General features: G+C 53.1%; 3 protein-coding genes across 3 annotated transcripts; 1 reads left to right on the top strand and 2 right to left on the bottom strand.

Moving 5' to 3' along the window:
* Positions 1-439: 439 nt before the first annotated feature.
* BROUX77_001432 (uncharacterized protein) lies at positions 440-1,171 on the bottom strand (the record flags this gene model as incomplete). The annotated part of the gene is made up of 1 exon (XM_073745861.1): positions 440-1,171. The coding sequence occupies one exon, from the start codon at positions 1,169-1,171 to the stop codon at positions 440-442; it is 732 nt and encodes a 243-aa protein (XP_073609667.1).
* Positions 1,172-3,061: 1,890 nt separating this feature from the next.
* Positions 3,062-5,521, bottom strand: BROUX77_001431 (uncharacterized protein; the record flags this gene model as incomplete). The annotated part of the gene is made up of 6 exons (XM_073745860.1): positions 3,062-4,085; positions 4,152-4,757; positions 4,822-5,034; positions 5,123-5,223; positions 5,344-5,363; positions 5,422-5,521. The coding sequence occupies 6 exons, from the start codon at positions 5,519-5,521 to the stop codon at positions 3,062-3,064; spliced, it is 2,064 nt and encodes a 687-aa protein (XP_073609666.1).
* A 2,671-nt stretch (positions 5,522-8,192) lies between these two features.
* Positions 8,193-11,844, top strand: BROUX77_001430 (uncharacterized protein; the record flags this gene model as incomplete). Its single annotated transcript, XM_073745859.1, has 3 exons — positions 8,193-8,669; positions 8,761-9,271; positions 9,353-11,844. 3 exons carry the CDS (start codon positions 8,193-8,195, stop codon positions 11,842-11,844), a joined length of 3,480 nt encoding a protein of 1,159 aa, XP_073609665.1.
* Between the last annotated feature and the right edge of the window lie 608 nt (positions 11,845-12,452).

The following is a 12,452-nucleotide window of genomic DNA, read 5'->3' as shown; positions in this document are numbered from 1 at the left end:
GGTCCGAACCAAGCAACTGCAGATCAAGCAGGCACAGCGAAGCACAGATACCTACCCTACATCAATCAGGAAAATGCAATTACCGCTGCTGATGCATGGATTTGATGGATGCCCTGAGGCCAAAGACCCCTTGCGCAGAGACCCATTTCCGCCAGTCTTACAGGGGGAAAAGTGGGGATTTAAGCTTACACAGCAGGCCCTGTAGAGCGGTCAAGGCGCCCCTGCAAAAACAAAGCACACACAATTAGTCAGAGGGGCCTCTCATGCGGGAAAAGTATGAAGATGAAACAACAGATTGTGAGCTATGTATGAACGTGAAACTATGTACCGGTACGTGGACACAGGAGGTCTAACAAAAAAGGCTAGTGAACAGAAAAAGAAAAAGGCAATCCCAAAACGACAGAACTTTGTCTCCGGCACTACAACTCCCCTGGTAAACCTAGAACAGAGCAACAACACCGACCAGGGCAGCGAGCGCGCCCACAGCCATGCCGCCGTTGCGAGGCGCAGCGCCAGTGACAGTCGACGACGAGGTGCTGGTGGAGGAAGAGGAAGAAGCGCCGCTGCCAGATCTGGACGCCGCGCCGCTGGAAGTGGCTGTGCTGCTTCCAGAAGCAGTGGGCATGCCGAGGGCGGTGGAGCAGGGAACGAGGCGGTTGACGTTGAGGTCGCCGATGGTAGGGCAGGTGTCGGCGTAGGAAGCAACCAGGGACGAGGCAGAGCTGTACCAGCTGACGGCGCTGCTCTCGTAGGCGCTGTAGGATGAGGTCAGACTAGCGGGGACGTTGGTCAGGCAGTTGTTGCCCGCCCTGTCCTGGGCATCTTCCAGCAGGTCCTCGAGGTCGCCCGAAGGACGAGGGGGGTTAGAGTCAACGAGAGCAGAGGCCAGGGACACGCAGGTGCTGGACTGCTCAACGTTGTTCCAGATGGAGCTGCCCCAGCTGGACAGGTCGTCGCCAATGTCGTCAACACCGTCGGCGACATCGTTGGCAGCATCCTCGGCGCTGTCAGCGACGTCGTTGGCAGCATCCTCAATGGTGTTACCAAGGTCGTCAAAGATGTCGCGACGCAGGGCTCTAGGCGCAGGAGTGATCATGGGGTGGGGGGCGGCCATGGCCGAGACGGTGGCCACGGAGGCGGCCAGAGCAGCGAGAGACTTGAGGTAATGCATTGTGAAAGAAAGTAAAGATTGAAAAGAGATAAAAGACAAGAAAGCGATGAAGCAGAAAAGACGAGGCCTGGTGTATGTGTGTGAAAAGGAGATCTCGAAGCTGAGTGGTTCTTCAAACTCCCATATCTCAGATCAACAAGCAGTCCCTCCCCTTCTTATACATTTTCCATCTATCAATCCCCAGAGCCATAGCTCCCCTCCCCTTCCCCTTCCCCCAGCATCGCTCCCTCTGCCGACCCGGCAGGAATCAGCCCACGCCCAATGCTCTAATGCCCCAAAGTCCCAATGCTACTCTCCCTTGTCGTGCGTGTGCCCATAGCTTGGTCATACGCACGCTTAGCAGGTGTTAGTCCCCGAGTCAAGATCTGCTGCACTGCCCCTGTCTCCACGTTAGTTTGCCCCTCCAGGGCAACAGGACAGAGTATGACTAACCAACTAGCTAGCAGTTAACTATAGTTAGCATAGTTAGCTACCCTGCCCTGGCCTGCCCTGGTTTGCAGTCGGGTTTACTGTGGGTTGGTTGACTGGACAAGTGTGATATGATGCTAAGATTGTCCTTGGTGGGCGGGCGTGCCATGCCAAGAGTCAAAAATAAAGGTGAAGCTCAAGCCTTCTATTTTGATCAACTCATTTCGCAGCAAGAAAAGCAGCGAGACGACTTGGCTCCCCGACTAGTGATTATGGCGGGATGCCCTAGCTCTCGAGTTGAGAACACCCAGTGCTTCCCTCGCTGCTCTCTCGCCCACCACGCATCGCCATCGTCACCGACCTCTTCAGTCTCGTGCTTCCAGAGTGTGCCTTGTGAGCCCACCCATCTACGCATCTCTACTGCTCCTCGCATCCTCCAGCATGCCAGCACTGCCAAGACTGATGCCTAAGCCCACTCTTTGCTGCAGGCAGACGCATTTTCCCGCCTGGTGTGTTGTCTCTGTTTTAGCTAACTACACCACTAAATCACTCCCTAATCTGGCATGTGTTTGTTAATTCCATCCGTCCATCCATCGGGCATAACGGATTTTGGCCGCTGACTCCAAGTGACAAGCCGTAAACAAGATATGCTTACTTGCCAATTCTTGGATCTTCGGGCTTAAAGTGCACCAGGCAGCCAGCCAGCCCTCAAGGGATGGTGATTATGAATTCCACCATGTGGCACATTTGAATGTACTCTCGAGCACCGAGTCTTCCGCGCTGGGTTCTCTTTCTGATAAATTGGTCGCCTCAAGTCAGGAGATGGCAATGCTCTCAGTATTATAGGGTTGGTGATCGATATGCATGAATTAGGGTTTGCGTGGCTCGGTCACTTCTGCTTCCGACCCGAGTTTTATTTTTAGGCTCGTTTAGTTCGCTGTCTTCCTGATTAGGCTTTTAAGCTTGAAGAGCCTGGAGAGCCCAAAATATCGAGAGTTCTGTACCTGTTCGCCAGCTTTTTAATCTCAGGAAAAAGCCGCTTGCGCCGCAAATTGCAAGCCAAGCTCTCCTGACACTATGTGCCATCAACGTTATTTTCGAGGTTGGGTTGTGCTGGAGCTCAAACACGCGATTAGCGCGTCTATTTTGGCGGGCTCTGGCGATCTCCGAGCGGCCCTGGTTTCAACTTGAGGATTGCCAAGCACACATACATCCATACATGACTAACTAACTACAAATAAAATAGTGCACTAGTTTGATCTTCTTCGCATGGCCCTGTGGTCCGCTGTAAGGGAGGGTGAAGTCCGTCAAGACTGATCCCACGCATCAAGGGGATTATGAAAACAACTCTTCTTGGGCTTGTACAACCATGCCAGGACAATAACCAAGTATAATGGGTCTGACTTGTAGATATCAACTACAAAGTATGCATTTGCTTCTGGAACTATGTACCCTTTCCAATATTCACCATGTCCATGTCTACTACTCCCTCTTGATATACACCGCCGACTGTGGTCCACCGTGCATCATTTGTGCTACATTAACCCCAACCCATCGGGGTGGTGATCCTTGTCCTTGCCCTTGACCTTGTCCGGGCGGCCCGTTGTTCGGCCCCGGGTTCATAACCTGGCCTTGTTGCTGCTGCTGCTGCTGTTGCTGCTGCATCCTTTCTGAATCCCGCATACGTTGCTTCATCTGTAACCGCTCAACCACCTCGCTTGAGATCATCTGGAAGTTATTCTTCAGGGAAAGCGTGTCTGACCAGCGCCTGCCGAATAGCTCCAGCGTCTCAACCACTAATTGCAGCACGCGCAAGCTACGGTCCAGATTCTCCTCGTCTCGTCCACGGAGATAGACGCGCGACGGAAGCGGCAATGGCGGCGGACAGCCCGGGTTGACCACGGGGATTTGCACCGGTGCGCCCATGAGGAGCATGTCCTCGGCATCGCGCAACACTGCGAGGAATTGGCTGGCCATAAAGTACACTTTGAGCGCATCGTGGTATGTGTAGAATGCTGCACTCTCGGGTGCCTTGGCTACGCGGTGAATTGTCTCAAGATAGGCTGTTGTGTGTTCAAAGATGAGCACACGGCTATAATCAGTGATTTGCGGTGCCCGCGCTGACGGTGCAATGCAGTACACATAGCTGTACCGCAGCTCTAAATCAAAATATTCGCCGATAAAGGCCGGGTTGGTCGACGGGAGATTGCTGTTCCAACCCTTCATGTCGGCGCACATTTTCCAGATAAATGACGGCGTATCTGTCACATCTTGCGCGTCAGACTGGAAAAGTGTCTGGTACCATAGCGACTGCGTCCGTCGGAGTTGGAACAAGTGCTGTGCCGGGAGAACCGATGGTGTCGGAGCAGGCCTTGCCGTTGGCGGCGCGCCGTTGTTGATGACTGGTGCTTGGTCGGCTGGCTTGGGAATAGTGGCCTTGGGAATTCCGACATTGATCGCATCATCAGTAAATGAAAAGGCCCGAGCGTGGACCATGCTGATCGCTCTGTGCGGATAGATTTTGTGTTAGTTGTGCTTGGGTTAACAACAGCATCTTTCTCGGCTATCTCACCTATCCAAAGCATATACGCAGTAGAAGATGCGTCTCCGTTGATTTAGCTGTTCTCTTTCACCGGGAATCTCACGATCTGGGTCCTGGTGGTAGCCGAGATCAATTGAAGCTCTGCTGGCAAAGCCAATCAGGTGCCAGGCATCAAAGTGGGCTGGGTCCAGCATGGCATATTGCGTGAGGAGCACTAGGGACTGAATCTGGCCCACATAGCCTGACATCATGGCCTTGTCGGCATAGGGTAAAGCACGAGCAACATAGTCTACGCCCATGCTGTAAAATTGGTCGCCGTTGTCGCGGCTCTGTGCTGTAGCACCAATGGCGAGAGCCACCCAGAACAGGAAACAATCGCTATCCTTGATGATGCGCCCGTCGTTCTCAAGGAGGTCCTCCATTGTATTCCATAGCATCTTCTCGGCAAAACAGGGGAACAGGCAAAAGATGTTGGCTAGGTAGAACTCCAGGCACGTCACCATGGCCTGCTTGGGCGGCATATCAGTGTCTGTGGGTGGATTGATGAACTCATTTGTAGCCGCAGCAAGGACCAATCTTGCAAATGTCATGTTGGTGGCATTGAACTCAAAGTCATGGGCTGTAGCATTGACAGAACTGTCCGAGGGTGAGATTAGATGGGGTCGCAGGACTGCCAGATGATAAAGATAGCTATACTCACAGGTAACCAAAATCAGATACGAGAGAGTTTACATCCGAGTTTTCTCGTCTGCGCTCTGCCTTGCGATGCATTGCTTGCTGGATAACGGCGAGGGATCCTTTGCGATCACTGTCGTTATCAGCCGCAGCCGAGTTGGAGGAGGCCTTTTGTGAGCGAGCAAAGGCCAGACGGCGCTCGAGCTTCTCAATACGGAGCTCTAGAGCGGCAACGTAGCTAATAGTGAAGAAGGGCGAGGAGGAGACGAGTTAGACTGGGCGACCAGGCAACAGGAAAGCAAAGATACGGGTCATATCCGGCTCACCTCCGTTCTTTGCCGCGGGCAAATTGGTCGTTTGCACTGGAGCACTCGGCTTCACGGCCGGCTTTTTCGCAGGCCGTACAGGCAGGCAGTTTACCATCACACTGTTTCATGGCATGTTAGCAAAGCTATAGAGAGTTATAACACAAGCTGAGGCATCTCAAAACGAGAACCAACCAGGCGCAAGAATGACAGCTTCCTCTGCTGGCATAACTCTTACTGACCTTGACCTTTGCAGCGCGGCCTGGTGGCGGAATTAGCAGTTGTTTATAGCAGAACATCAAAGGAGAACAGGATCATACATCGTGAGCAGGCGCTCACGGGCCGTGAGACACGCAGAAGTGGATTGTGCGAGAAGCTCGACCGCGGCATTTTTCGCACCGGGTATTGTTGCTGTAACATTTTGTTCCTTGTTGAAACGCCAGGCCGGCGTAGGACGGGATAGAGAGATGATGAGATCCGTGTATGTGGGTGAGAGAGAGATAGAGAGAGAGAGAAGAGAGAACAATACAGGACCTGGAATGGCCTATTATTCCCAAGAATCAAAAATGACAGATGAAGGTCGGTCACAAGGCTGACAGAGGGCTGAAAACCAATGTACAAATGTGGCAATTACCAAGTCGAAAGGAGAAGCTGTCTACGTTCTCAGAGGACCGTTTCTATTTCTGGGGAAATCGGACTCGAGGTTTGAAGCAGGAAGCAAGAAGTAAAGGGAACCCGGCAGCAGGTAGCTCATAAGGCTGTTGCTGTTGTGTAGCTGGACGAAAAAAATCGGTAGTTGCTCCGGTTAAACTTGGCTGGCTGGTTCTCCAAGTCGCAGAAAATACATAGAACATGGAAGGAGGGGCGGTCCTACCTTCCAACCACATGTGCGGCCCCGCATAATATTCCGCTTCTGTTCCACCTGATCCAGCTGCTACAGCGATCCTGGGCTGTGCGTCCAGCTCCCTGCCACTTTTGCTAATTAACCCTAGCCAGACTCCAGACCCTAGCTTAGCAATATGGAAATCCAACAAAGAGAGGAGTTAGATGCCTGACCACACAAAAGTATTGTATTTCTGGCAATTTGCAAATTGTAGGGGAGATAAGAGTGGGCGGGTGGATTTCTCGTGTCATTTTTATTGGACTGAGCTTCAGTTTCAGCGTTAAGCTAGTCGGTTGATTTGGTGGCACAAGTGAGTGCATGGACGCATAAATATCAGTGTGATGCTTTGGTAAATGCATGGGGCATGAACGCATGTTTTGGCTTTGGTGCGAAATGTATGTAGCTCTATAGTTGGTTGTTTGCTTTAGATGCATATGTTGGTGACCTCATTCTTTACATAACTGTGGATATTACAGAGTCTTTGACACTGCAACGCTCTTGTAGTTGCATAAGTCATGACGGCATCCGATCACCAAAATGTAACAGAAACAAGACGCTGGACTGGGTGGGTAGGGATATTGGAGGCTAGAACGATTGGGACAAGAAGCAAGAAGTGCCGGTGAAAGCTGGGAAAAGTAGCGGGGGATGTGACAGGGCATTAGAACTGGTAACTGGTGGACGGGACGGGAGGACAGGATGGGGTGAGTAGTTGAGTGGTGACTGTTTTTTTTTAAATTTTTTTTTTTAAATTAGCAAACATTGTGACTGGCTCAGGTTCCATCCAGGTCTATGTGAGCAAATCTTTCGGCGCTTTGGCAATAACTAGTTTTACAAAGTCTAGTCGAGCGTCCCTCAGCGTCAATGTTGGGTCATGGGACTGCAGACAGAGGCGCGTGGATTGATTGCTCTGATAAGGGAGAGGGCGGGCCTCCATGCACATACGGTATACATAACTACACAACTATATCAGCACTACATATCATAGCCTCTTGATGGGGATATAAGGTTGGAAAGAAATAGGGCTGTATGCATGTTTGCAGAGACATAGCGATAGGGGAGAAGATGCAGGGTTTTTTTTCCCGCGAGGTTCCTGACGGGGTTCCATGCTCACGAGGAGGACAACCAGAGAGGTATAACGTGGTTCTTCGCTTGAAAATGCATGTGTGTGTACATACATACATAGCTGTAGTTAGTTATCTGCATCACGGACTAAAAATAGGACGTACCGTGGGCATTGGAAACGCAGTCTCGTGTGGCCCTGCGAGCCGTAAGGGCGTTCAAGGCGTCCAAGAGGTTGAATTTCATGGATTGGCTGTTGCCCCTCTGGTTGCATGTGCCTGCCCCTTCGTGTTAAAGCACCTGCCTCCTGCTCAATAGTTGTGGACCGCGCGCCGCTTTCCATTGCTTCCTTTTCCTTCTGGAATCCTAACCGGACGAATCCTCCGAGGCTTTGGGGCAGTTGCACGAGGGACTGACTAGTAGTTACTCACTAGTTAGTTACATAGTTAGTTACTGGGTTGGCTAACTAACTAATAGTGAGTAGTTGCCCATCTGGGTTTTCATGTGCCAGCCTTACCGACTCACAATTTTGCCGCCTTACTTTCTTGCCCTATTTCCTTTTCCCCATCTGCCTCTTTTCCCCATCGTCACATTTTTGCTGCCCTATCTTGACTCACGCCGGAAAGCTGCAGCCCCGCGCCTTGCTCTGCTAATTAATTCCTGCTGCTCTCTATTTTTTCTCGCCCCTGCCGCCCCCTCCCTTCTTCTGCCTACAAGGCTGCCCCGTCCTGCTTGCTGCTGCTACTGCTACTGCTACGCTAGGACGTCTTGCTGCTAGTCTGGCTCTGGTCTAGTCGAGATCCGCCCCATGATACAGTAGGTAGCTTTTGCTGCTGATGCTTTCTTCCCCGCAAGAAGTCCGCAGCTACATCAAACGTCGACCCGAACACAACAGCGCCTGCGCCTGCGTCTTGAACCTCGGCCATTGCCTATTGCCTCGACTCCGACCGCCTCTTTCTGATATCACTGCCGCCGGGCTTTTTTCTCCCGCGAACCCCCCCGCTCTCGACGCTTTCGCCTACTGCCAACTCGCCCGCCCTCGCGATTGTCCTTTCGCCACATCGGCAGCGCGCCGCCCAAGTCGCCTCTTGTTCTGTTCTGCCGCCCTCCGCCAAAGTCTCCAGAGAAGCAACCCCGCTCCCCTCTTAAATGGACGCCGCCGACGTCTTCCGGCAGGGCCTGGGCGCCATGCCGCCTCGCCAGCAGCAGCCGTTCCAGTACCAGCAATACCCATTCCAGGTGCCGTATTCACTACCGCCGCAGCCGGGCATCCCGGTCCCCGTCTCGGCCCCTCCGCATTTCCATCTGGCTCCGCAGCCCCATCCCATGGCCCACCACCCCGGACTGGGACCCCCGGGACCCCCGGGAATGGGCCCAGGCGGTCCGCCGCCCCCGTCCGGCATGCACATGCAACCACACCCTATGATACACGGGATGCCCATGCAGCATGCCATGCCCCCGGTGCCTATGCCAATGCCTATGCCGCCACACATGAGGCTCCAGCAGCCGCAGCAGCCCCAACGCATGCCGCCGAGATTACAGCCGGCAAACCCCAATGAGCCAGTCGACGAGACTGCTGCTGGACGGATAGCGCACACTCTGACCGCCTGCTGCCGGTGTCGCCAGGTAAGAGACAGTCTCAATGGATGAAAAGAGCCTGCTGCCATGGCTCCCCTCCCTACGCATTCGCGTCCTTTCTAACCGCCTCTTTCTCTAGCGCAAAACCCGCTGTGACCCTACGCTACCCAGATGTCTTCCCTGCGAACGCTCAAACTCAGTATGCGAGTACTTTGATGCCAGCAAGGGCCGCAAAATCAACCGATACTACGTCATCCGTCTCCAGGACAAGGTGCGCGCCCTTGAGGCCGAGCTCAACCAATTTACCGACGAGGACGCCGAATATCCACGTGACAGCGAGGACGTCATCCGCCGTGGCGGCCTGGTGCGGCTCAACGAGGGCGACGACACGCCGCGATACCTCGGACCCAGCAGCGGGATTGCCATGAGCCGGCTGGTCATGGAGCGGGCCAAAGCATATGCCGACAAGCAGCGGATTTCTGATCTTATTCCCGAAGTGCGCGCGCGGCGTCAGGCCCGCATGCAGTCTGTCGTAATGACCAATGTGCCCATTCGCAAGAAGAGCTATCCCATGATCAGCGCCCATCCCGCACAGGCGCTGCCAAACCGGCCAGTGGCCGACAAACTGGTCGACATGTTCCGACAAAAAGGTGGGTGCTCAGCCAGAGCCCAACAAAGAAAGATCCGGACGACAAAGAGCTCCTAACTAACTTTATTCCCCTCCAATACAGGTCAACTTTTCTGGCCCACGCTCCACGAGTCCATATTCCAAGAGGATCTCGAGGCCGTCTATGCTGGCGACAACATGGACGCCCACCGCAACTTCATGGTACGTATGGTTTTTGCCATTAGTCTACAGATGATGGACATGCAGTTTGCGGGCTTGGCCGACAGTTACTACCTTGCAGCCATGCAAGAATTCGAGGAGGTGGTCCGCGCCAAAGATCTGCGCACGCTCCAGTGCTTGTTGCTGCTGGCCCAGTACTCTTTGTTAACGCCGACACGTACGGCCGTATACTTCACCATTGGTCTGGCTGTACGCATCTGCCAACAGGAAGGGCTCCTTGATGAAAAGACCCTGACCTCCGGATTCTCTGGCAGCAATGAAATGGACGCTCGCACGCTTGACCTGCGGCGCAGACTTGGCTGGGCTGTAGCAGCCATGGAGTTTGGACTGGCTCACACCATGGGCCGGCCACACGGAATCGCCAAAGCTGGTGATCTAATCAATGCCAAGTTCTTTGACGTGGCCCGCGACGAAAACATTACCGCCGACAGAGTTGAAGTAGGCCTACCCGACGAAAAAAAGTTGCTGGCCATTCATTTCTACAAGATGCGGGTGCTGCAGGCTGAGATTAGTCGCATGTTGTACGAAAAGCGCCGTGACGACATCCTCGACCATAACCACCCGTGGGTTGAGGACATGAACTCCCGCATGCACGAGTGGCTTGAAAATTCGCCTTCTGAGCCGGCTTGGAGCAAGCCGTGGTTCTCGGGATCTATGCATCAGATGCGCATCTTTCTCTATCGCCCCTCACCGCAGATCCCGTCACCATCCATCAAGGCCGTTGAACTGTGTCACGAATCAGCAAACTATGTCATCACACTATCACGTCAGCAAATGGAAAAGGCCGCCGTCGATGTCACGTGGGTTTTTATGCTATCGTTATACACAGCCATCAACACGCTTCTATGGACCGTGACTTATGCCGAGATCCGCCAGAGCCGCCAACGCGAGGATGTCGACGAAACGGTCAATGTAGCGCTAGATATCCTGGACCGGTGTGCTGAGCGCTGGCCTGGCACGCAGTCAGCTTCACAGATGTGCTCTGTGCTGAGCAAAGCCATCCTTTCTAGCTATGATTCCAAGGATAATATCAACGCTAGCGTGTTCACCCCACCGTCTCTCACTGACGTGGGGTCTCCTCCGTCCACGGTAGCTGAAGGTCCGCAACAAGAACAGCAACAGCAGCAACAACAACAACAACAACAACAACACCAACAGCCCCCTCAACTTCCGCCTCACTCACAGCAGCAACAGCCACCTCCTCAGCCACCACAAAACCTACCGCCTAGTGGTGGCCCCAACTCTTCTCAGTCTACTCCGTTCAACGCCATGAATTCAGGACCACAGTTCTCGTATGTGTTTGGTGGCGTACCCGAGCCGATGTCTACTGGGTTTGCCTTTGATGAAAACTTCCCGCCACATCCTACCTTCCGCTCTAATTCCATTTTCCACAATCCGTCATCTGAAAATGGCCGACGAAACTCATTCTGCCCCCCCGATGCTGCCGAGGAAATGCCGCCTTGCACCGTGCCGGGTCAGATGTCCTCAGGGCCCATGGCGCTGGACATGAGTATGCCGCAACTCAATAACAACAATGGTGGCAGTGACCCCAACAATAACAACGTGTCCATGCTTATGGCCAGTTCCGTCGGATCTACTCCCGTCATCAAAAATGAGCCACTCCCCAATGGCCACCTAACACCCGCAATCAAGAACGAACCGCTACCCAATGCCCGCCTAACACCTATTCAAACGCCGGCGCAGCTGACTGTTACAATGCCTACGCCTCCTCAGGCCATGTCGCAGGCACGCAACCAAGCCCCCCAGTTGGGCCAAGCACCGGGTAGAGGGGGACCCCACCTTCAGCAGCAACAGCAGCGGTATCCGGGAGATATGATTATGAGCCCCCAGGACCCGTCTCCTTCCAGCGTCGCTCAACACCCTCTGCCCCAAGCACCTGGGCATAATGGCCCTCTCAATGGTGCCGGTAATCAAAACTGGTTTAATCCTCCACCCATGTTCTCATCTGAATTCGGCAACAACACTCTCTCTAACAATGCCGCCAACAACGATAATCAACACCCTGGTCCTAGTGGTGGCTTCTTCCCACCGCACTCGGGCATCACATCGGCGCCCATGCTGCTCAACGGGTTCCCACCTTCGGCGCCATTTGCTGGCGGACCCAATGGGATTGATCTCAACTTCCCCATGAACCTGAATCACATGGGAGTTGACCTCACAGGCGGCCCATCACAGGTTGCCTTCTCAGTCGAACGCCAGGGCAGCTTAAACCAGGAGGAGCAGATGGAGCTGATGGATGTGCTGGAAAACGAGGGTGTCGACCAGATTAACGCCTTTTTGAACATGAGCCACACGGGCGTTGGGCCAGGTGGTGCCGGCATCCACGGCGGCATGCGTTGGGAAACGTCAATGTAGAACATTGGTTAGTTATACTGCGAGTGGCTGTATTGGATGCTTTGTTCTGTAGATACATAGTTTGACAGGGTCGATAACTAATGAAAAAGATGTCATGATAACGGGTGTGACTGTTCATACTGTGACCCTAGATGGCAAACATTTGAAGTTGGTAACTTGACAAATCGTGCAGGGCCGTATGTGGTAGTTATCATACAACCCCATCGAAAGATAGTATGCATTCCTACTACATAGACCGAGTCCAAAAACTGGCTAGAGAATGCAGAAAGATGCAAATTTTTATCACTACTACCACCACCACTACTACAGATCTTGGTCTTCCACTTACGGCGACCACGTGCATAATCTCTCGGGAGAAGGCCTCTTGCCCGCAGCGACCCCAGTTATAATCCGGGGAGGGTTTTGTTGGTCTTGGTCCAGACTCCTTTTTTTACGTACAAGCATAAGTTCTACGTGTGGTTAGTTATGTATGTATGTACATACTTAGCGAGCCCACGTTTTCTAGATCAGTGCCAAGATGCACATCCAAGACAAAAGCTTAGCTCGTTTCGATCTGAGATAAGACAAGCAGGCCAAGACAAAAAGAGAAAAGAAAACAGAGTTAACTA

The sequence above is a fragment of the Berkeleyomyces rouxiae genome, assembly GCF_048999995.1.
Source record: "Berkeleyomyces rouxiae strain 22BRR77 chromosome Unknown BrBRR77_ptg000001l, whole genome shotgun sequence".
NCBI lineage: Eukaryota > Fungi > Ascomycota > Sordariomycetes > Microascales > Ceratocystidaceae > Berkeleyomyces > Berkeleyomyces rouxiae.
Note: the sequence above shows the minus strand (reverse complement) of the source record. Positions and strands in the feature narration are given on the sequence as shown.